The 25,630-nt window shown below is 32.7% G+C and overlaps 1 protein-coding gene across 1 annotated transcript in view; it reads right to left on the reverse strand.

The window, feature by feature from the left end:
- Window positions 1-25,630, reverse strand: part of LOC106682535 (hydrocephalus-inducing protein) — a gene marked incomplete at its 3' end in the record, with an annotated part of 227,440 nt that overhangs the window by 92,546 nt on the left and 109,264 nt on the right. The window contains 8 exon segments of the mRNA XM_067049812.1: window positions 2,720-2,949; window positions 3,019-3,121; window positions 4,428-4,624; window positions 5,625-5,751; window positions 13,461-13,544; window positions 17,862-17,938; window positions 18,446-18,584; window positions 23,647-23,858. Of these exon segments, the coding sequence (XP_066905913.1) occupies window positions 2,720-2,949; window positions 3,019-3,121; window positions 4,428-4,624; window positions 5,625-5,751; window positions 13,461-13,544; window positions 17,862-17,938; window positions 18,446-18,584; window positions 23,647-23,858 (1,169 nt within the window).

Raw genomic sequence — 25,630 nt, forward strand, 5'->3', positions numbered from 1 at the left:
CCGACCGCCATTTTGTTTTATGCTGTTTGAGAGACTTACGGGTTCGGCAGAGGCTGGGTGTACCCGACCGCCATTTTGTGTTTGATCGCCACCATTTTATTATGAGAGTCACGAGACCTATTATTATGAGGGTCTCACGACCTTTTTCTTTCCATTCAGCGCCACTTTGGTCTTGTGACTTACGGGTTTGGCAGAGGCTCAGTGTACCCGGTCTCCATTTTTTTTATCAAGACAGCCAATCCGAGGCTAGTATTTGGTCACGTGACCCGGGGATTTAAATTTAAATTTAGTTCAACATAACCTTAACCACTCACGTGATCATTACGACACACCCTCTTTTAAGTCACGTGACTGCCGCCAGAGGCAGAGTGTGCCCGACCATCATTTTGTTTTCCTGCTGATGTTTGAGAGACTTATGAGGCTAGAAGCGGCTGAATGTGGCCGATCGCCTTTTTTTCCCCTTCTTACTTGAGAAACTTTAGGTTTTGACAGGGGCTGAGTGTGCCCAACCGCCATTATGTTTTGTCATAATTTTAATTTATTTTGATTACCCCCACCACTTATCAAAGTACCAGATTACCACTTTTTATGCAATAACCTCCCTTCGCCATTTTATTTTTCTGATGTTTCAAATAATTGTGGATTTTCATAGGGGCTAAGTGTGCTCGGACGCCAATTAATTTTTATTTTCCTTACCCCCCTCCCACTCCCCACTTATCAAAGGGCTAGGTAACCACTTCTTATACAATAACCTTCCTTTGTCATTTTTCTTGTCTTGCAACTTCAGTGTTTACCCTCACCACTTATCTAAGGCTGAGTGTACCCGGACGCCATTTTGTCTTTCGTTGGTTTACCCCCACTACTCATGGATTGGTAATGTACCCCCTATCACCTCCCTCGGCCATTTTGTTTTCCCCTGCGATTTAAGAGACTTAGGCTTTAGGAAACGGCTGAGTGCCCGGCCGCCATTTTGTATTTTACTGATTGAGAAGCTTAAGGTTTTGATAGGGATTAAGGTTGTCCCACCACCATTATTAATTTCTTTTGTTTATTCCTCACCATTCATCAAAGGACCAAGTAAAAAGTTTTCATACAATAATCTTCAATAGACATCATTATTATCAGCTAATATAATTGCTATATGTTAAAAATGTACAAATAGTCGTGTTAATTTTTTAAAAGCTTCTTTTACCTGGTTTATTCACTGCAACCTTCCTAGCTGTTACGTACCCTTCATCAATCCAATTAAATACTTATGATATAGATGCGGAGTGTGCCAGGCTACCATTTTGTTCATATAATCGTGCAAACATTGTACATAGAACTTTAATCTATAAATGAGTCGTAGGCCTTGTAAACTCCTCTATCTTTAAATTCTTTAGACTTTGAACTGTAACTCTCTTTCTTTTAATTCTTAATTTAAGTGTATACAATATATTTTGTGCTTTAATCATTCAATTATTAAATAAAATTATTTCATTGCTGTTATTGAAATCATCAATATCTTCACCAACATCTTGGGACCAAACCTATTGGGAGGAATATCCTGAAATTTCATCATACCCTCTCCCTATATATCCTCTTATGACTCATATAGTTTTAAATTATCAAATAAGTATAATATGATAACATAATTTTAATATTGAAATATTACTAATTAATTAAGATTTGACTTTGAACTAAGTATAACGGTAATTCTGAAAACATAAACACTGATATAGGGCTAGATTGATACTGGAAATAATAAAACTTTTCTTTCAAGAACTTTAATTTTTATAAAAAGTGTATTGATTACATTAGAGAAAAAAGTAACACAATAAAATAATATCACACTTGATTAAACTAAACCAAAAGAAATTAACATTTTCATTTACTGCTGGAGACAATTAAAAAGGTTTAAATCTGTTCACTTTCAAGAGGAGGCCGTCTAACTTTTGAAGGGACCAGCCGTTCCTCTTCATTGTCACATCATCCATCTCAGATGGCATCTTCGCATACATTTCACTCAGAGTGTCCAAAAAGGGAAGAGATGTAAATAGCTAAGATTTTTGTTTTGAAGGCACGATCGCACGTATCTCCTTTGAGATTTTCATACATAGGCTCTAAAACAAGATTAAATTTCATCAGAGCGTCTGATTCTGTCAAAAACTCTGGAAGCAATCGATGTAGGATATCTGTTTAATTAGAGAGAAATTCCATTACATTGATATATTCGAGCATGGAATGAAAAACGCCTTGAGATCTTCTCTGAACGCTGTCTTGATCTCATATAAAGGTCCTATGGCCGCTTAGTCATGACGATCAGTGTCTCTCTCTGGCAATAACGCTCATGGTTCAAACACTTATTTTTAAATTTAAAAATCTTACCGCAAGAACATATTCGTCTTGCCAGGGTAGTCTCACATGACTTTTCGTAACGGGCTTTATTATCAACCTGCTTAGTATGGGAAAGTATTGCCACAGTGAATAATATTAAAAAACTCTGCTCGAAAATGAGTGAGGATTAATTTAATTTAAAGTAGGATAAGTTGTATGATGTGCATACTCTATCAGATTTTTCAACAGCAATTTTTATATTTAAGGAATTTTTTTTTTAAGTCTAGTTTCAAACATAGAATATATAAGAATAAAAACTTATCAAATAAATAGAATAAAAATTAGAATGTAATAAAACACCTTTTTGCACAAACAGGCTAATTAGATCTTAAATTATTCTTACATTTGAAAAAAGATGACACGGATCAAACAGAATATCAGGAATATCACATGAAGCAGAAACTGATATCTTTTTAACCTCATCACAACCACTAATCCTGATATCAATATCTTGTATATAGGTAGAACAACCAGTAGGGTGAAAAAGGATATCATAATGTATAAATCCTCCAGGTTTGATTTTAACACCAGATTCAAATTTAGAATTTAATATTTTTAATCTATGATCCATTTCTAAACAAAGAAAGAAAGAAATTAATAATGTATTTTAAAAGTCTACTAAAATATAATATTGAATCTAACCTTTCTGATAGGTTGCTTCCACATCTTTCAATAAATTTTCAATCATTTCAATATTCGATGACTTCTTTGCTTCAATGTCTTTATTTTTTACTTCAAACTTCGACTAGTAAAATAAATATTATTTAATCTATTAATGCATTCTTAAATATCAAGCATTTTGGATATTTCTTAAATACTTTAAGACAATCTAACCAAAGGTTATAAATTCATTAACTACTCAGCAGCTGAAAACTATTATAGCATTGGATTAAAACAATCCAAGCTAATTTAGATGATTAAGCAATTATAACATTAGATTAAATAAATATAAAAGTAAATAAGCATATTACTGTTAATTTTTTACTTCTACCAATAAGTGTAAAGAACATAGATCTCAAAGGACACTAAATTCATAAATGCCAGAGCTTTATTTTAAAATACACTATTGCCACTAAACAACATACAAGTATAAAATGTTCTCCTTCTTTAACAGTACTTCCTTAGCTATTTCTTTCACACATCTCTCCTTGCAATCAATTTCATACATAACTGAAGCTTTAAATTTCAAGTTTTAAGTAAGTCATCTAACTTCTATCTACTCCCTTCTATATAGCAGCATTTAAATTATATTTAAAGCACGATTTTCTTACTTCTTTAACTCCCTTAAAACTTCGATGCACCATGTTGTGGAGCAGTTCCAATAATATATTTCATTTTACTTTATATAAGTTTATATTCCTAATTTGTAGAATTTTTCTTTGCCATTTTTACAAATACTTTTTGAAATGTAACTATGTTCTTTTGTTTGTTCTCCTTCCTCCCCTTATCTCTTACAAAAAATACTATGACTTTTTAGCACTAAAACCCATAAAGGGTCATGGATTACTCCATCAGAAACCGCCCCCATGCCAGTGCCACTGCCAACCAGTTCAAATTTTATATAAGCCTCTGATTTCTATAAAGCTATCTTTCATCTTGTACCATGCCTTTAATGGATTTTCAATATATTTATTTTATATTTCTCTTACCTTACACTATTTGTTTCTATAGCCAAGCACAAAACCTAAAAATTAAACCAAAAAGTTGACACACAGACAGTGAAATATTTTTTCAAAGAATGTTTTCATGACTTGAACAACATCAACTAAATATATTGTTAGCACCAATTATTTCCATTTCACAAAGTTTCTGGTGAAAAAAAAAATTAAATTTTCCTCAATCACCTAAACATCCAGGTGTACATATATATCAGTCATGATAAAGAAAAACAGAAAAAAATATATATATATATTATGTCACAAGACCTTTTCCGTTATTCATCTTTGAAGATGAATAACCAAAATATTTTAATATTAACATTTAATTGCAAGCTACTTAACCTTAATATTTCTATCTCCAGTATATAACATAGAACACTTTTCTGCTAGTACCTGCATTTGTATCTTGCTTCTCGATACATTTGTATAAGCAATCACAGGTTCAGATAGATTTATATTTTCATGAGCATTGATTACTTCGAAAAGTTTACACGGATTTTCCCAATCCGACTTTGGATAAATTTTCTCTACTTTTTTTTTTATAACAAAGTAATTACGATTTTCCGGTTGCAATGGTGAAATAATGCTTCCTAAAAATAGATACAATATTTGTTGTTTTTTTAAAAATTTATATATATTGCAATATTTAAAAATTATTTAAATAAAATAAATGGAATTTTATATAGTTTTAACTTATTCTCATATCTAAAATATAGTTTTGAAGAGGACAAGGTTAAATAAAAGATTAAATATTAAGAAAATTAAAGAATTTTTATTTTTAATTATATATAATGTTATACTCTTCATCTCTGGATGGGTTTCTAGGCAATCAGAACACTTATCTTTAAAAACACTTTTATAATTATAAGTTGAGTAACACTCAACTATTTATACTCTTCTTTGATGAATGAATTTTGTGATTTATTCTATTATACATCCCACTATTTAGTGAGAATATATAATAACTCAAAATTCACAATTAACTCAAGCAAAAATTTATATATTCATTCATTTGTCCGTTTAAATAAAAAAAAATTATTTGAAGAAAAAGTATAACTATAATATCAGCTAGTAATTAGCAATCCTGTTAGGACTTGATAATAAGCGATAACATATAATAGATAAAACATAAATTATTGTGTTAATTCCAAAATCTGTTAAAAACATTCATTATATACTATAGTAAGTGGGTTTTGGAATTAGGGATGCAAAATCCATGATTTCTGGAAAAACACTAATGAACCAATTTGGACCAAAAAATATAAAATGAACTCAACAAGATCTTCCTGGCTGACAGTTGTTGCCTCGGTTTGACAAGGTGTAAACCAACTAAAATGGTAATGTAGTGTTTTCTCTTAGAAATCACTCATAAGAAAGCTATTTAGCTTCCAAATAAATTTCTGAGCCTTAGGTTGAAAAATTAAGGAAAAAAATAGTGTGACAGTTTTATCTACACAACTTTTAATTGAAAACTGAAACTTTTAAGCTCTATATCTCATAATTGTGGTTATGAAAGTCACAACCTTGTCAAACTAAGACAAAATAGAATAGAATAAAAAAGTAATATAAATAAATATTTAGAAGTCTGACTTCTCTCAGGTTTTTCCGAAATGTTTTTCCAACTCTCAACCAACGGAAGGTAATTTTCAAACTGGTAATCTTTGTAAGGCTGATGAGAACAAAATATCCAAAAATCAAATGGATATTCTTTAGAGGCCTAAAAAAATAATAATAAAGGTACAAAAAATTATAAATGTGATATTTTTAATAAATGAATGTTACAAGAAAATTGTGGCATTATTTTAGCTATTATACAGAATTAATTATTTTTACTTGTTACTAAGTATGTACTAGTCCTGTACAGGCCATTTTTATTCCATTACCCCAATTCTATAAATTCCAAGCTCACTGTATTTCAACTGTGTGAGAACCTTTAAGTGAGCTGTTACTAGCAGAGGTAATTCCTAACTACTGCAGTATAACCTCTTTGGATTAGAGATAACAGTGTGATCTCAGCTAGTTTGGTGTGTTTTGTTTTTCTTACCTAGAGTATCAGTTGTTATTTTACTTCCTTCCACCTTAACAGTTTTGTGTCTATCAGAAAACATAGATAGACTCTATCACATAGAGTCTATTTCACCTAATATGTCGAACAGTGTTATGAAACATTTATTGACAGTAACAAGTGCAAAATTAAAAGTTCATAAATAAACAGTGCTTATCTTACCTTGTTATAGTAAAGCAGTAAATCAATTATTTCAATTTATCATTTATCAGTTTTCACCCTCTAGCTAAAGCAATAGTTAATTCCCAAATTACTTATTCGAAGAACTCAGCTTATTCTGGTCAAAGTATAAGGGTGTCCCTAGGACAACCAGGCTATGGCACCAACATTTTGGTCCTTCGTACGGCAGATATATTATTTTGGGTGTTCTAAATTTTCTTTATTGTGTTTTTAAAATTAATTCATCATGCCTGGAGATAAAGATGGATCCAAACAAAGGCCACTTTTCGCCAGAAGATAACCTTATTACACCTTTTAGCATTTGCAGAGTAAATCAAGAGATCAGGGACGTGCAACAATTCAGTCTGATGAAACAATAGATATTTTTCAGGGAATGTATGGTGCTTTGGAACAAATATACCAGAAGTTTGAGAGCACCTATTTTGAAATGGAAGAATTGTGTATTATCAACAACTCAGATGTTTTTCTAAAACCATCTGTTACGGCTGGTAGGGGTTCAAAAGGAACCTTTATTAGCCCAACCGTGAAAAGGAAAAAATAACTGAATTTTGTTATTTTTAAATAAGTTAAAATAATAAAAAGAACACAAAATATATAAAAATATACATATATTAACTAGAAAAAAAAAAATTGAAACTATTACAAAATTACAAAATACAAAAATACATTAAATGAATTGAACAACAGAGAAAAAAAAGTCTTATATCACCGGTGATTGATGGGGCCCGGTGTGGCTGTTGTCCTGAGGGGATGATCTTGTGGAGTAGATCAATGTACGTCAGATCTTCTTGTCCTCTTGGAGGATGAGTCGAAGTAGTCCGCCCGCCGTCGCTAATATGATGTAGAAGACGGAGATGGCCAGGATGCTGGCAACTACGAGTGAGTAGTGAGTAGACAAAGGAGACGATATGTGTGTGCACACTGAGACGGTTAGATGTCATCTGTCTATTTTTCAGTATAAAAAACAACAGAAGGTAGTTGTTTTGTTTTTTGACTTAATAAAAATCATATGTTCCAATAATCTATTTGTGGACCATATGTTGGTTGCAACACCATCTGATACCACATTATTCTATGAAACTAAGAGCCACAAATATGAAACATCTGGGTATTGGGTTAGTGAAGAAAGAAGACTTAAAAACAGGATGAAGGTACAAGGTTGTCTAAAGCAGAAACCTCTACCACCCAGACAGTAGTTCATGTCGGCCTCCCATCGATCCTACCTGAAACTAAATTACCCTCATTCTCTGGCAATATTTTGGACTGGCCCTTTTTCAGGGATTCTTTTATATCTTCGGTTCACAACTAGACACAAATATAGAAAAATTAACCTATCTAATCGTTGTACTTAAACCACTGGCACTGGATTGTATCAAAGCAATCACAAGATCAGAAGCCAATCATGGCTGGCCCTTACTTCAAAATTACCCCTGGCTTAGGCTAATTACTTCAAAGGTACGATGACCAGAGAAGTTTGTCCTCAGCCTACATCAACAAATTTATTAATTCCAAACCCATTCAGCAGGTCTCAATTGAAGCATTAGAAAATTTAACTTCTAATGTATTGGTAGCTTTAGAAATATAGAAACCAAAAATAGAGAAGATTACTTATTATTTGAAATTATATTTAGATATTTTGATCAACCCTTATGCCAAGAGTTCAAGAGGAAACATTCTGACAAAGTACATCCGTCTTATGTGGATTTGAGGTCCTTTATTGAAGGCAAACTCCAGCAACTGACACGATCATCATTAGACACCACTTGCCAGTCCAACTATTCAGAATGCATTCATGCTGCACCACCTAGACCAAAGCGCAATCAATCTGGTTAGTTGAACAGAGTTATCCCACTGCACACCATGAATTCACCTACCAGCAGCACCACAAAATCACCTCAGAGATTCTAATGTTTCATTTGTAAAGAGGCTCATGTAATAAAGGAATGTCCTAAATTTCATTCTGCTTCTTCAATTAATAGATTAAGCGTGTTAACGACTTGGCCAGGATGCAGAAATTGCTGATGTCCCAAACATAAAACTCGCCAGTGTACATCCATCTTCACCTGCAGACACTTTCACCTGCAGACACTGTAAGGGAAGGCATCATTCCATGCTCCACCTATCTACTCCTACACCTGAAGGTAACCCACCTGTAGAATCCATTTCAACTTCATCTACCAATGATAAGAACCCAGCTGTAGCCTTGGCTAGTACGGATTCATCTGCCTATAAAGTACTGTTGGGAACTGCATTGGCAAAAATAAAGGACCACAGAGGTGGTCGCAAGCTCTCTCACGCCTTTACTCCTTGGAAAATAAACTGTCCAGAGATCATAAGCTTCGTGAACAAAATTGCAAATTCAAGGCAGAGTATCTTAAATTGGGACATATGCAGTTGTTAACTGGATAACTATGGTTCATAGGAACGTCTAAATAAATAATACCTCACCATCTTGTTCTGAAAGGAGGCTCTCATGCAATTCTTCTGTCAAAACATCCAATGGTTCATTGAATGATAAGTTGCTGACCAGGCCACAACTCCAAAATGATATAGTGGATATCATTGTTCGATTTCGAAGGCACCCAGTTGTATTCACCACTGATGTGGTAAGGGATTTGCCCCTCAGATCGAGCTTACCAACAGATACTTTGGAAATTCAGCCCTGATGCACTGGTGGATACCTACAAACTTAAAACCATCATATATGACTTGAAGTCATCCCCATATACCCCCAAGCCATGTGGGTCATTCATCAATTGATTGAGGACGAGGGAGAACAATACCTTGAGGCATCATCTGCACACATAAATGAGATGTATGTTGATGACATTGTCACTGGTTCAAACAACATCACTAGTACCATGGCCCTAAAAAACCAATAACAGGAATTGCTTTTGAAGATTTGTTTTCATTTATCAAAATGGGCCAGAAACTCTACAGAAGTGATTGCAGAAGAGGATGAGTCCAGTCAATTGCTGTTCAACATTGACGGAATAACTGACTCTGAACCCCGTATTAAGGTTCTAGGATTATATTGGTCACCAACTACGGATTGTTTTTCATTCACTGTAAATGAGCCTACAATGAGTGCAAACCAGACCAAACGGACCATTTTATCTACAGTAGTCAGATTGTATGATCCACTTGGATTTTTAGCACCAATTATTTTTTATGCAAAATTGATTGTACAGATGATTTGGAATCTGTGTTGTGGATGGGATGAATAGATACCTGATTATATTCAATCAATATGGTTGAGGTTTGTGCAGGATCTACCATCATTACAGAACCTTAACATATATCGCTACTTGGTGATACAAGACATAAACGATGCTGTATCATGGGGTTTTGTGATGTGTAGGAGAGTGGTTATTGTGCTACTGTATACCTTTACACCAACGAGCGAGCTAGTTTGATCAAAGCCAAAACTAAGCTTGCACCGATGAAGCCTATAACCATGCCTCGTCTAGAATTATGTGGAGCTGTACTATTGACACATCTGATTGCTTCCATAAAACCGTTGCTACTCATTTTAAAGGATTATGAGGTTCATCTTTTTACTGATTCAATGGTGGTATTGACATGGTTATCGTCACCACCCCACACCTTGAAACTTTTGTCGCTCATCGAGTGGTCAGTATCATCGAGACCATTGAGACATCGTGGTGGAGGCATGTGTCTTCTCGAGACAACCCAGCGGATTGTGGATCCAGAGGATTAGAACCAACACAACTCGTTGATCATGCATTATGGTGGGCGGGACCCGAATGGATATCACTACATCATCAGTGGCCGGTTGCTACCCCACAAATGGGAAACAGTCTAAGTTGTGAATATTCACAAGAGATCAAATCTAACTTTACTGTGCTTATGACCACTTCCAATGCATCTGAATTAATATCTTGGACAGAACGTTTCTTTAATTATAACAGGCTCGTTAGGTCTTTTGCTTATGCTTTAAGATTTATTCACATATTCAGACTGCAGATGTCAGCATACATTCGGCAACATTATCTAAGATCACAGCGACTGAATTAGATTCTGCGCTCATGAAGATAGTGACACTCATTCAGGAACAATATTATCCTGAGGCATACAAGCAACCAGTTATCCTGTCTAAGCGGCTACTGCACCTTGGAATTTTCCGGAAAGAATGGGGGAAATTTTGAGGGGGGGCGGCAGATTGGACAATGCTCAGCTTGCCTATGACCAAAGGCATCCGATTCTCCTACCACCTGAGGTGCACTTTACTGTACTTCTGGTAAAATACTATCATCAGACATCACTTCATATTGGTTGCACTGCCCTTCAGGCTGTTATCCAAAGAAGATTCTGGGTTATATCCCTGTGTAAACTTTGCCACAAGGTGAAAAGATTATGTCTAACATGCAGAAGATTCTCCAAACTTACTTCACACCCTTTGATGGGTAATTTACTACCAACCTGATTTTCTGAAAGCAATGCCTTTCATATTGCAGCAGTTGATTTTGCAGGACCATTTTCAGTCATTTCACTTATTTATTTTTTTTTTTGTCAAAAGGTCACCAATCATCAAGGTGTACATATGCTTATTTATCTGCCTCTCAGGCCATGGCAATTTATCTTGAGTTGGCACAAGGTATATGTACTGTTACGGTTGCCATGGTGAAATAAAAACACTGGCGATATGCTTTAGACGAGGGGGTTTTGTTTTTTTGGTGAGGGCGACAGTTTTGATTTTGAACACGTATGTTCAGACGAGTGGGTTTTGGTATTGTGAAGGTGACCGTTTGATTTTGGAACACGTTACGATTGTTCAATGTGAAGTGGTAATATAGGAAGATGGTCAGGGTTGCGGTCCAAGGTCAATTATCATTATCATCATCTATATTGTTAACATTCCATCACTTTTTTTCACTTATTTCTATACTTTATTTATTTTTAATCTTTTTATGTACTTCTTTCTACATCTCACCTTGTACTTTTATATATATTTTTATTTTATTTTGTAAACTTTCACTTCCGATTTTTAAATTACCTTATTTCACTTTGTTTTTCATGTTACTCCTGTTATCTTTACTATTACTATTATCAGTGTAGATAAATGATTATCTTCATGATATATAAATACTACAGTTGTTTTCATTGTTTAATCATTTTTTTTTTTTAATTTACTTTTACTTATTATCAGTTACTTCTTTTACAATCATTGTTATTATATCCTATATTCTAATATTTTCTTCAGTATTATCCCGTATTATTAGTAACGATATGTGTCATTCTAATTTTACTAAGTTATTCCTAAATTAAAAATTATTATATTTATTATTATCATATTTCTGTATCTTTCTCTTATCATTTTTCATTTTTTGTCATATCTTTATCACTACTTCCTGTATACACGACGTATTTTAAATTGAAATAAAACCTTGAACGGCTGGTGGAGGGAGCTAGCTCTCCACTCCTCCACTTCATTGTTGCCTACTGTTCACCCGTTTGCTCTGAACAGGTAGGTCGTCTTGCCTTGTTCTTTGCTCATTTATTATCATTTTATATCTTTATTATTACTTATTTATGTATAATTATTATTTTTTCATGATGTTTATTTAATCTCAATTTTTTTTTTTCCTTCCCCGTATTGTTTTTGTTTTATGTACATCTCCTGTATTTTTTACGTATTTTTATATAAAAAATTTTTACTCTTGCCATTGTTACTTATTTTTATTCTTATATTGTATCTTATCTTTGTATTTTTATTCTTATCATTGTATCATTTTGTATCTTTTTAGCCCTGATGAAGCCCTACAAAATGAGGCGAAACATCGGAAAATAAATAGTTGTAAACTATTTTTGTTTCTCCTTTGACCGCAACCCTGACCATCTTCCTATACAGGAAAATAAATAGTTGTAAACTATTTTTGTTTCTCCTTTGACCGCAACCCTGACCATCTTCCTATACATCAATTTTTACGGTCAACTATATATACATATATACAATATGAAGTGGTAATAGTTTAGAGGCCCTCTGTCTTTACTGTTTGAATCGAAATAGCACCACATGAGAAATGTCATCTTATATGTTTTGTTTTTCAAAATTATGGTGTTCTACTTCAATTGACGATCATTAATATTAGAAGTGGGGATATAGTGCAGTGACGTTTCTTCAGCATGTCCTGGATATGAGAATAATAATGTAAATATAGCTATTAAGGTTAAGTATTTAAGTTAAGGTTAAGTCAACCTATAAGTTTTAATTGTTTTATTAATTGATAAGAATTTTTTTTTTCTTTTTATTCTGTGTTCATATATTTTTTAATATAATAGTGCTTATCTTACCTTGTTACGTAAAGTAGTAAATCCTTTATTTAAATTTATCATTTATCTCTTTTCACCCTCTACCTAAAGGAATAGTTAATACTTAAATTAATTATCCGAAGAACTCAGCTTATTCTGGTCATAGTGTAAGGGAGTCCCTAGGACAACCAAGCTGTGGCTCCAAAAAGTCCAATATATCTCACACTACTTTAGTAAAAGGTATATGATTGTTCTAAATTTTGTATAAGTTTAATTTCTTATTAGTACAATTCAGGTATGTGTAATCTGTGCCTTCAAGATCATCTAACCAATTACAAGAGTATCAATTTAAATTTGCAATAACATTTCTGATGATTTTTACACTTTTTTTTTTTATCTTCATCGAAGGCACTTACAATGAACTTAAAATTGAATAAAAGAGTTATTAAAATATATGTAACAAAACAAAAATAATAAAATTTGTGAATATTTAATTATAAACTAAATCTAATAATTGATATCAAACTTTCAATTGTGTTCATTTAATCTATATATTTATATAAATGCTTAAATCTAGTAATAGCAAAGCATCGACAGACCGTAGAGGTCCAAGGCCTCACACGATGTACTTAAGAAATACATTGTGCGGTTCCTGACGTGGTTTCCATAGGGTTGATCCATCACTCCCACGCCTTTTTGTGAGTGCCACCCATTGGCTGACTTGCCTCACAAATGCCTGGGGGGAGATTGTGAGTGAGTATTGCATGATTTTATGCTTGAAAAAATCCCGGGTAGGAACAGGCTCGAACTCACAACCTATGGGTTGGCAGACAGGCGCGTTACCACGCTGCTACCGTCATCCCCCTCCCCTGTTAGTATTAAATAAATGAAAGTAATTTTGTACATACGCTAAGTCTGGCTTTTTTTTTCATTATCTCACTATTCACATCAAGCTTCAACGAAATACGGGAAAGCAAACTTCTTCTAGATACCTGGAATAGGTAAGAATTATGAATAAATATCTAAATATTAAAATATCAGTTGTCATGTTTCAAGGAAGTTGTATTCAAAATTTCCAAGATAAAGAAATATTACACAATGGAGGGCAGTAATAGTGAAATACAGCATTTTAAGAATAAACTAGAGGGAGTTAACAAGAAACTACTTTAACATATAAAATTCACAATGGAAGATAAGGTGGGAAAGGATGGCGTATAATATATGATAATCAGTGAAGTTAATACCATTACAGGACCCAAAACAGAATGTGAAAAATAAAAATCGCTCAGTAAAAAAATAATTTCTTATACCATAACTATTTCGCTATGATGCAATATTTAAGAGGTATAAATAAGAAAAAAAAAAGACCAAGTTCATTACTTTATTAATTCAATTACCAAATTAATAAGAGTTTTAAAAACACCATAGATGTGATTCGAAGTTAATTGGGACAGAAACTAATTGATGAACTTTATGTTTTGAGCTCCTACACTATTAATTAAGAAAGATTATTGAAACATTCCCTAAGTACAGAATTTTTGAAATTCGGAGATATTTAGAAGTGGAAAAGAGTGATTTAGACAAATTATGGATCCTCAACAGATAGCAATTGCAGAGGTTGGTCATGATTTTTTAGACTTAGGGAAGGAATGTGAAAGAAAAAAGATGGTTAAATCAAATAATGAAAATAATCTAAGTATGAAAGAATAAAAATTTAAAATTTTATCAACTGGAAGCTCATTTGGTCCTCCAATTTTATTCTAAATACTAAAAACCTTTGATAGCGACACCACGAAAAGGTCTGACGTGAGCACTTCAGCTTTTTTTTTTTAGGTATAGAAATAGACAATTTTTCTCTGTTGTACAGAAATGAGAGGTAAAATGTAGCTAGGTATAAGTTTATTTATTTTTAAAGATTTCTCTACTCACTACAAGTAAATATTTTCCAGGTAAGATAAGGAAAGTTGTTATCATGGGATATTGGGAATGGGACAGGGAGACAACATTTGCCCTAATTAATTTTGGACTTATGATCTATGGTCTTCTTTTATCTTATGGTATATGAAATTGTAAAATACATTGACCTATACTTGTTACCAGTAAATATTTTAAAGGTATGATAAGACAGAAGATATATATCAAAGGGCAGGAGTGGTATGTCCATGCAGATTTTAAGTTGTAGTCAAGTTTCTAATGTAGCTCAAAACAAAAAGTAATTTTTTTTCAAAAACTGCTCTACTCGCTATAAGAATTAACTATTTTTTTTATTATTATTAGAATGATAATTTTTATTTTAGTAATTATTTTTTGTATCTCCTGGTGATTTGGAAAGGACAGGTTTAAGGACCATTAAAGTATGAATGAATTATGCCATTTTCCAAATTGTGATTAGAAAATGTAACAATGAACTAAAGGTCAAGAAAGTCAATGTCCATCTATTGGTCAATATTTGCCCACTTCATCCTGTAGTCAACAATTTAAGACACATAACAGCCATAGTTTTGCATAGAACAGTACAGTTGTTCTGTAACCAAGGGATCAAGGAATGATAAGTTTAATTAAGATGGGTTTTAGTGAAGAATTGACAAATGACTAAAATGGTAGAAAATAATGTGCAATCGAAAATAATAGTTTTAAGACAATGTTGATGGTTACAAAGGTACTACAGTGTCAAAGAAAACAGATATAACATTTAACATGGTTGAGGGTCTCTTAATAGGTCTATTAAATGGAGAATGATGTCACACTACAGACCAGTTTAACTGCACATTATTTTGATAGGTTGGTCGCTCGTAGTTCATGTTTGGTTTGTGTTGTTTTGGAAATTTTTAAAACTTAAATTAATGGATAAAAGTAATAGTGAATTAATGATAAAAAAAAATTAGGAGAGGAAAAAAGGAACAATTGAGGAAGAGGAAAGATGATCTGATGAACCTGTTGGAGATTTGACTATTACAAATTAGTAGATGCACCAATCAAAAAAAATGATTAGTACCTAATACCTCTATAGATTTTTTTTTTGATTGATAGATTTATTTATTGATAGATATTACAATCTGCCACACAGTTGTGGACAATAGGTAATAGTGATGAATGATCTCATACATACTAAAATAAAATAAATAAATAAAATTAAAAAAAAAAAAAACTCTCTGAAAATATATAGAAACAAAAGAATAAACAAGATGAACATAATCAAACTATCTGTATGAAAAATAAATAAATAAAATAACATAATGATAAAATAATATATACAATATTTACAATACAAAATCGACCTGAGGATCCCTGAGCACACTCTATCCCCCACGTGTGAGGGGTAAAGCAGAGCTCAAAAGATCCCAGCGCATCCCTCTTGCCGCATCACTGGTAATGAGCCGGTGGAGGCTGAGCAAGTGCGCTAAAGCTGCAAACACTCAACTTGAGTGGAGAATCTGACCATTGCCAGAACTCCAATTGTCCATTTTTATTTTAATAAGTCTCTTGGCCACTGCCGTTTCAACCTTCTAGGTGGGCTGTAGGGATGGGTGGAACTAGATAAGGTTTGAACCAAAGGATTAGGATGGTTGGAAAGGCTTATATGGAATTACTGTAAGGTAAGCAAACATTTGAAAATCAGGCTGTTTCAACTAATAGGATTTTTCATTTTAGAAATAGAATTTCAAAATCCAAAAAGTTCAAAATCATCAGTAACATGTTCTGCAAGGAAGTTCAATTATAGATGCAATTCTGTTCTATAGCATCATGTATTTTTTGGTAAAAAATACAAAGTAAATTCAACAAGGAACCAAGGGAAGGTTTTGGAAGGAAAGAGTACAAAACAAGTTGCCCAGAAAATCCACAGAGGAGCTCCTCTGTATTTACCATGTAATATGAACATTAAATTGGGCTGTTCACAATCCTATACTTATAATATTTAACATGTTAAAACCTTTTACATTTAACACAACATTATGAATACCCCTATTATTTAATAAAAAAAACAACTGTTGAAGCATTTTCACTCGCCAACTTTTTTTAACCATTTTCTATGGGAAATATTTTAAAAATCCAATACTCGGTTCTGTTTCACTGTTTTCATTCAGATTTTATTCGCTATCCAATTAATATTTATTTGTCATATTTTGATCAATTTTCTTAATTTAAACTTAGCAGGTTTCCTGTCATATTCAGGTCGAATCCATTCCTTTTCAGATAAAACTTCCTGACTGAATACTATATACTATTTCCTACAAAGGGTTACCAACTGGTCGGAATTACTCTCTGTTTAAAAACACAGTAAATGACATTTGTTTAGAAACATGTATGCAGTAAGTGATACATGTTTACTGCAATTTAAACAGTAACATGATATTCCATTTCTAATAAGTAAATTAGTTGTGCTAACAAATAACTAACAGCATTTTAAGACATTAAATTTAAGAAAAATATTGTATTTATTGCATTTTGAAGGGATAAGCTTTCTTGATTACAGTAATAATGTTAAAATTCTGAAAACGACTTTTATGAAGTTACTACATTATTTAAAAACATTTCTAAAAATAATTAAATATTGATGCCAATACCACCAATCACTGTTAATATACAATATCACCTATCACTGTCAATATACATCTGTCAAAACCCAAACTAACAAGATAAGCTTTAACACAATCCTCCCACCTACATTTCAGTCCACCCCTCAAACATTTAACTGTCTGGTCGGTGTTTATTAACTTTTTAAGGATCCGTTTGTGACTAAGCCCTACAGCTTTCTTTACATGCTCATCTTGAAAACAAAGTAATAAAAAATTTCTATGGATTTTATAAGACATTTCATGGGACTGGAGAATTAGTATTTCAGAACCAGTTTTCCTCATAACTGGTGTCTTTGTATACAATGTTTACTATATAAGGAGACCATGTAAATCAGACTGACTATTATTAGAAAAGAAAATGATTAGGTTCTTGGTTATCTCTTTACATTTTGACAGAAGCTCTAGTTATTTATTTATGTGATTTTAAAATATATTATGCAAACAACTTACAGCTATAAAGTAGGATGTTCAGACTTATGGTTTATTATGGTCTGGTGTCAGCTATGAAAAAAACTATTATAAAAGCATAGGAAATAGTGAATTCTTGTTAAAATACTAACTAAGTTTTGTCAACATGATTAAAGACAATACACTTTTGAAAAAGGATTTGATCTAAGTTAGATTATTGAAAGTAAGGTTTTATCAATACTGTTCTACATCTTTCACCTTTTTTAAAGAAAATAAATTTTCTTTATTGTAATGTAATATATAGTTACAAGATTATACAATTACCTCAAATGTTGGGTGACTTTCAACAAAGCCCTGAATTTTTTTCAAATTCTCCAAGTATTCATTTATTACAGGAGCTTCTTAAACAAATAATTATCATATAGTAACTTAATAAATGTATGCATGATCTTAGGAGAAATATCAGCTGACAAATAAGTTTTTGTATATTATGTTTATAAATATTCATGCTATGTTAGTAATTACGTTACATAAAACTCAATGAAAATTTAAATATTTTAAAACATTACAAATTTAAACAAAAAATGATATCTCCTGTGAGGAGTTAAATCTCATTGTTATGTTTTCAATACTGACATTTGTCAGCAAAAGTGAGCTTAAACTCTATTCATATTATTCTTTTATGAATTAGTATTAATTTTATGTTACCATCCTATATTTACAATTTATTCACTATAAAAAAATATTAAAATTATATTATATAATATTTAATTCCTCCATATAGAAAGTTTCTCGACCTTCCATAGTGAGAAAGCAAAAAATTTAATGAAAAACAATTGAAAATTTATCATTTCGAAACTTTAATAGTAATATCATTTAGAAAATTTCATTAATTCTAAAATAGAGACCTGGCAAGAGATGTTCCGATAACTTGCTTTTTATCTTTGATAATTTTTTTTTTTTATCAGTTACTTCAATTTTTTTATTAACTGTAAAAGGTGTTCCTTTTTTAGAACTTTTTTCTGATTCTTGTAGACCTCTTTTTCCCTGAAAAAAAAAATCAATTGTTAAATTTATCAAAACCAGAGGGTTTTAACATGGATAATTTTTATGTTTAGAGATTAAATTAGCGAGAATAAACATAAGCTTTAAGCTACAGAAAAGTTTATTTCCAACTAGATTTTCACTTTCCCTTTAATTGCCTATGTACAGAATAAGGCAAGTAGTTTGCTACTTATTAAGGAACAACATCTAAGCACTTCATATGATAACCAGTCAACCAGATTAGCATAATTGTGCTAATAAATTAATGCTTTATGAAAGCATTAAAGTTAAATAAGCCCTCTTGGGGAATAGGGGGAAGTTGATTGAGGGGGCCACAATGTTGCACTGATTGAGTATGGGTAGTAGTACACACTCTAAACTCCGTACGATATTCATAACATTTTCATTACACTACATTTCCTTGTTTCTTCTCCTATCTCTCTGTAAATAAATCTTCTTGAATAAGATTATATTCATTCTTTGTATGAAAAGTTTTTTAAAAATATATCATTCCTCTTAAGCTATAGATGGAATTCCTGGCACAAAATATTGCAAACATGCTTTCTAGAATTCATGAGCTTCTTCATATAAAACATTCCTCGATCTGTGTTTACACCATTCTGATAAAAGCAACCGATATAGACTGTAATGGCTTAGCTCTGTTCTGGTGAAAGAAAAAGACATTCCTTCTAAAGCCACCTCAAAATGACTGTCTTTTTGTTGGGAAGCTTTAAAGATACAAAAAAACAAAAAAACTGGCAAGAATATTAATCATTAATCTGGGATTTAATAATTCAGGAAGAATTACTTACATGTATCAAAGAAGGGATATGAAAGAAGGCGAGCTAATGGAGGTCAATGCCAAACAAGTTCAGAGGAAAAGCCTTCGGCAGAGACTGAGCGGATCGTCAAGTGAGTCGGCGGAAGTTTCAGGAGTAACAGAAACTGAAGATGGAGTGGATGAACAAAGGAGTTATCGTGAGCATAGAAGCCGAGAAAGTACTTGGAGACGAGGACTAGGAGGAAGGAAGACACGTGAGATCTGAGGAAGATGGAAGCAGAGAGGCGAGCGCACAATGACAAACTATCACGTGAAAGGAGAGCAGGACGATCTGCCTATTATCCAAGTGAACGGAGGAGTAAACTGTCTGGTAGACACGAGCAGTGCAAACACCATTTCTTGTAGAGAAGTACTGATAGCGGAAAGGGGAGGACACTCCAAGTGAAGGTTTGCAAATGTAAATTAATCACTCTGGATGGACCTTGCAGTATAGAGGATAGGACTGGGTAAGTGGGGGGCTAAAGGGGGCATTTCAACAATTCAGGTAGTAAGTAGGATGCTTAGGGATTATCAGGTGATTATTGGTTGTGATCTTTTAGAGAAGGTGGGGCTAAGATAATAAAAGAATAGTAATGAGGAATGGGATATTAAAATCGGACGAAAGAAGTGCAGATGCTAACAAACAATAGCAGATGGGAAGGCACGAGTAGGGAGTAACGCAGATGGAAAATTGGAAGGACACCATTACAACGGATTTTGATGATATTTTCTTTAATGAAGGAGAGGTATTGAGTTCAACAGAAAGGACGGTTCAAGAGATTCCTCTAAAGCAGGAAAGAGTGACATATATTAGGGAACGAAGATACCCGAAGATACAGGCACTCCGGAAGAACATAAGAAACGAAATCGAAAACTTTGGAAGATAAGGATTCATTGACAGTACGTCACCCAATAATAGTTCTTAGTGGGCGGTGTGGAAGAAGCCTACGCCAGGTGAGAATATATAGACGGGGAGATATATAGGGTGGTCATTGATTAACGTAAGGTCAATACTATAATACCATCGCTGATAACTATCGGATACCGAGGTTTGAGGATATCCTTGACAGACTAGGAGGGGCTAAAATCTTTAGCACCTTAGTCTTGAAAGCAGGGTATCACCAGATTCGTATGCACCCAGAGGACTAACACAAAACGGCTTTTACTTTCGAACGAGGGCACTAAGAATTTAAGAGAATGCTGTTTGATGTGAAGAACGCGAACATTACATTTCAAAGGTTAACAGACGAATTTTTGAGAGGTATAGATGAATCAGTACACCAGATTTACCTGGATGACCTCCTGGTGTTTAGTAAATTGGTTATAGACCCTATAAAACACTTAAAGAGGGATTTTCAGAGGATGCGAGAATGCAGACTAAAACTATCCCGAGAGAAGTCATTGCTGGGAAAAAAACAAATACATTTTCTAGGACACACCATATCTCAGGAGGGGGTAAGATTGGCCCATTAAAGACAATATAAGAAAATGTATAGATCAGTAGCAGAAGGAACCAGTACTAGCGTTTCCTGACTTACAAAAGCAGTTCACGCTCACGACAGACGTTCAATAGAGCATTCCCAATCCTACTTGTCCGGGAGAAGATTTAGGGTCCAGACGGACCACAGGCCCCTCCAATGGGTGGGGGAGCTAAAGGAATTGTCGGTGATAATTACAAGGTGGAAAGAACTGTTGATCCAGTACAACATAGACATCACGTACAAACCTGCCAAGGAAAACGTAGTAGCAGATTGGCTCTCGCGAGCAATAATGGTAAACGCAGTAGATTATGACCAAGGGAAAACGTCTGGAATTGGAAGGTAGTTTTTGAGGGAGTGGACTCCGGAAGAGGACAGCAATCAGCCTCACCAGGAAACCAGAATGAGAGGAGACGTCCGCAGAAGAAAGTTCAAACGATGAAAGACCGACGAAAATGAAGGAGCTTGAGGAGATTATTAACAAGAGGTACCAGATTATTTGGAAGACAAAAATCACGGGGTTGCTAAAGATGGAACATAGCAACTATGGCAGCAGTATCATTTAGACTATCAGATATTTATATTTAGAAAGTTCAAACGACGAAAGACCGACGAAAATGAAGGAGCTTGAGGAGATTATTAACAACAAGAGGTACCAGATTATTTGGAAGACAAAAACCACGGGGTTGCTAAAGATGGAACATAGCAACTATGGCAGCAGTATCATTTAGACTATCTGGTCAGAACCAGATGTCAAAGAGGATCAAATCTGTAGAGAACTAAAAGAAGCATCCATGGATTTTTTTTTTTTTTTTTTTTTTTGACTGCCGTCAAAATAGCCCTGACGAAGCTCTGCAACGTGGGGCGAAACGTTGGCTCAATAAAATAGTATATTTCTACTATTTGAGTTTTTTCTTACCGCACCCGGACCATATTCCTTTCATAATTAAATTAAATACCAATTTTATTTACAAAATATTGTTATATCCTCTTTTTAATAAATAGTTGGTTTTTATTATCGGTTTTGGTTATGTTTTTATTTTTATGTATCAACATTCAATAATGTTCATTTGTTTTGTTGAAGCAAAAAGCAAGCTAACCAATTTTCATCAGAAAAATATGGAGTAAAAAGATGTCGTTCAAAATATTGAAGATGGTGGTGTACGTCCTTCTGAAGTCAGTTAATTTGATGTTATTTTGAGAAGATAAATTAAAATTGTATCAACTTTTGTTAATTTGTATCATAATTGTATTTACGATAAATTTAAGAAAAAATAAAAGTTGGTAATAAGTATTAAGGGAAAATATGTATAAAGAAAATCATAAGCAAAAACTCAGATCCCTTGTGCTACAATCGATGTTTAGATCGAATATCTAGGCAAGGAGAATGAACAAAGCTTGGTTTGGGACTTCTTGTTGAGTTGCCGAGGGGATGACATCTGAATGCAGATGGTGCAGACCACCCTTTGTCTACTGTCAGTGGTAAACATCTAGAAAAAGAAGACATCAAGAGTCACCAGACTTCCATGAAGATTATATCATAATAGGAAGAAAGTGACTCTTTGTTTGGATTGCCGGTGAATTGGACGTACCCTGGAAGCTAGGAAGAGGACTAAGCCTTTAGATACTGTCAGGGATAGCATCTTTAGAACGAAGACATCAAGAACCATCATTTATCAAAGAAGCATATATAATTGGTGAGTTTGCTCTACCTAGGATTTAATTACATTTGTAAAAGTAACCATTAATTTAGTTAAAGATACTTAACTAAATATGAGAATTTCACTTTAAATTATATTATAATTTAAAGTGAAATTCTCATATCTATTCAATATTTAATCTTTTCATTTAACCTTGTCATCTTTAAAGTTATATTTTAGATCTAAGAATAAATACAAATTATTAAATTCCCTTTTATTTATTTTAAGTAAATTTTGAATATTACAATATTTACAAATTAATTATTACACTTAATATTATCACATTGAATCTACAAACAACACAACATAATATTTAAATGTAATTTTATTTTAATTCATATAATCAATAAATTATTGTATAACTGACTTGTCATTTTGAATTCTTCAGCAGCCTTCTTAATTTTAAGCCTTGGACAAATTTTTATAATATTCATGTGAACTATCATCCGGATAAACATATTTATGCACAGTTTCAATGAATACTTCTGTTTTGTCAGTCATTTTAGTCGCAGAGGTAGACAATAGTAGGGCTGTTATGTGGGAGATTTACAAATTTGTACAAGCGGATCACTTGACATTGTAACCAAGACTGACCGTTGGTATAAACCACGTTCTATCTGACCGAGACAATGCAACATTGCGTAACACAACCAGACCACCTCCATCAAATACAAAGGATGGATAAAAAGCTAGTTTTTAACAACAAAAATTGTCTAGGCTGCTTTCTTCTATAATTTGTAAAAGATATACAAATCTAGTCTATTTAGTAGAAAAAAAAAAATCAGACTTTTTTAGTGAAAATGAATTGCCAAGGGAAAGAAACCTAAGTATCAATGATTTTTATGATTTTAAATGTTTAGTAACAATTTCTATTGAGAATTTTAAAAGGTCTATTTCCAATAAATTCTTCAAAAAATTTCAATATAGCTTATAAGAAAGAAGAAATATGTTTGTTTCCTCATGCTGAACTTCATATCTTAATTTCATAATATGGTTATTTAAACAATAAACAATTCTTATTATAACCTACTTTAAAAATAAATTGATATAAAGAAAATGTAAAAAACCTTGAAGTTTCGATTTCCTTTTCTTCGTACTTCTTTCTTTGTTTCAGTAACATCAGAGATATCATCTTCATTTTCTTCAACGGCATTTTTTTTCAATAATTTTTTCAATTCTACTGCCATTTTTTCTCTAACAGACGTAGGCAATGAAAAATAATTTAAGTAATGAAGATTACTGAAAGCTTGAAGGACATTGGGATCTGGTGTACTATCATCTAAACATTAAAAAAAAAAAAAAAACAAGAAAACAATTAGAATTGAATATAAATGTAATTAAATATTTATAAAATAAAGACTGAAAACAATCGGGAATTCATGAAAGCAAAGTGAAAGTCAACAATAAAAATAAATCAGGTTTGGCTGTGTCAAGGACTCATCAGTATTTTTAGCCGTGGACTATTAAAGATAGAAGAAACAACAACCTCCTAACACTTTTCTGGATTTAGGTGTAGTGTAAGAGACAAGTGCTTTTGATGTAAGAGGTTATCTATACTTATTATGGCGATGTCTAAATTCTCTCGGCTAAAAACGGCCTACATAGCCCTAGTTATAAAACAATAATTCCTTAAGAAAATTGAATGCCAACTAAACTATAATAAAATCTTACTTTATTTTATTTTCTTGCATTTTATTTTTTTGAAACAGGCTCCCCTAATATATTTTTTTTTAGATAAATTTTTTATTCCTGTTCTGGTTCTGTTTGGAGTTTGCAAAGGTAAATGATAGAAAGAAAAGTGGTTAATAAAAGTTTTAAATTTAGGATAAGAATTATATAGAAAAAATTAAATGGGACAAAGGCAAATAGCCGGCAATTTTAAAAATTTTAAAGGAAAAAATGAAAACAGAATAGAGGTATCCTTGAAAATGACCTAAGTGGTCGAAACGTTGGAAGTTTAAAAAGAATAAAGTTGAGAAAAAGGATCAAAATTGTTTTTAAAAAATTTTTTTTAACAATAAGGTGCATAATAACTATAAGAAAATACTCTCAAGTTTTTATTTTTTTTTTATTTTTCATGAAACAATTTCTTCTTTATTTAAAATAATTAATTTCATAATGCTCAAGTAGTTTTATGTCATTCAACTGTAGGGAATCAGAAATAACTCGTGATTAATATTCCAAAATTCTGTAAAAGAATTGTGATTTAAAAGAAGTATCCATGCTTTTAGGGAGCATGATGGCACTGTGGTAAGGCACAATGCTACAAACTCCAAGAATCCAGGTTCGAATCCGGCTGGGCGGATAATTATTATCTGTAACACTGTAGCCATGAGTCAACCCTGTGGGTTATGGAGCCCTCCTGAGGTCCACCCAGTCTCATAAAATGGGTTCTCTCAATTGGGGTAAAATCAGGCGGTTGAGTGTGATCTTGAAAAACCACCTCCTTGCCCAACTGTTGTTCTAAAAACAGTGCTTTCTTATAAAGTACTGAACCCATGATCCTTCATGGATGGTAGGGGTTCACATTATTATATACCCTTACTTTTAACATAGGCTTACACTTTAAATACAGTATGAATTTAAAATTTACTAGTTTTTCATTTTGAATAAAATTTATACTGCTTTATAAAGAGTTTTAAATAAGTTTCTTTTTATTATCGTATATTCTAGACCATATAATATCCAGGGTAATTGATTTTACAAATGTGTAGTAAAATCAGTGATCAAGAAAGCTACTATTAGTATTCTAGAGTTAAAGTAAATATGTCGACATAAAAGGGAATTTTTTTCTCAGGGAGCATTTTGTAGTCATTCTTGAGCACGAAAATGACATGTCCTTTACATTTCTATGCTCTATTTGAGATATAAATACTTTTGTACCTCAGGATCAGGAAAAAAGCAAATAAAAAACAATTGGTACGCCTCTGTCACTAATTCCTGACTTATACTCCCTCATAGATGTAATAATTTAATTAATGATAGGATCTTATTATAAAAGATAAGATATAAATGATAAGCTATAGTGAAAGCGTTCATGCTAATGGAATG

The sequence above is a fragment of the Halyomorpha halys genome, unplaced genomic scaffold (assembly GCF_000696795.3).
Source record: "Halyomorpha halys isolate HHAL.00 unplaced genomic scaffold, Hhal_1.1 Scaffold422.1, whole genome shotgun sequence".
NCBI lineage: Eukaryota > Metazoa > Arthropoda > Insecta > Hemiptera > Pentatomidae > Halyomorpha > Halyomorpha halys.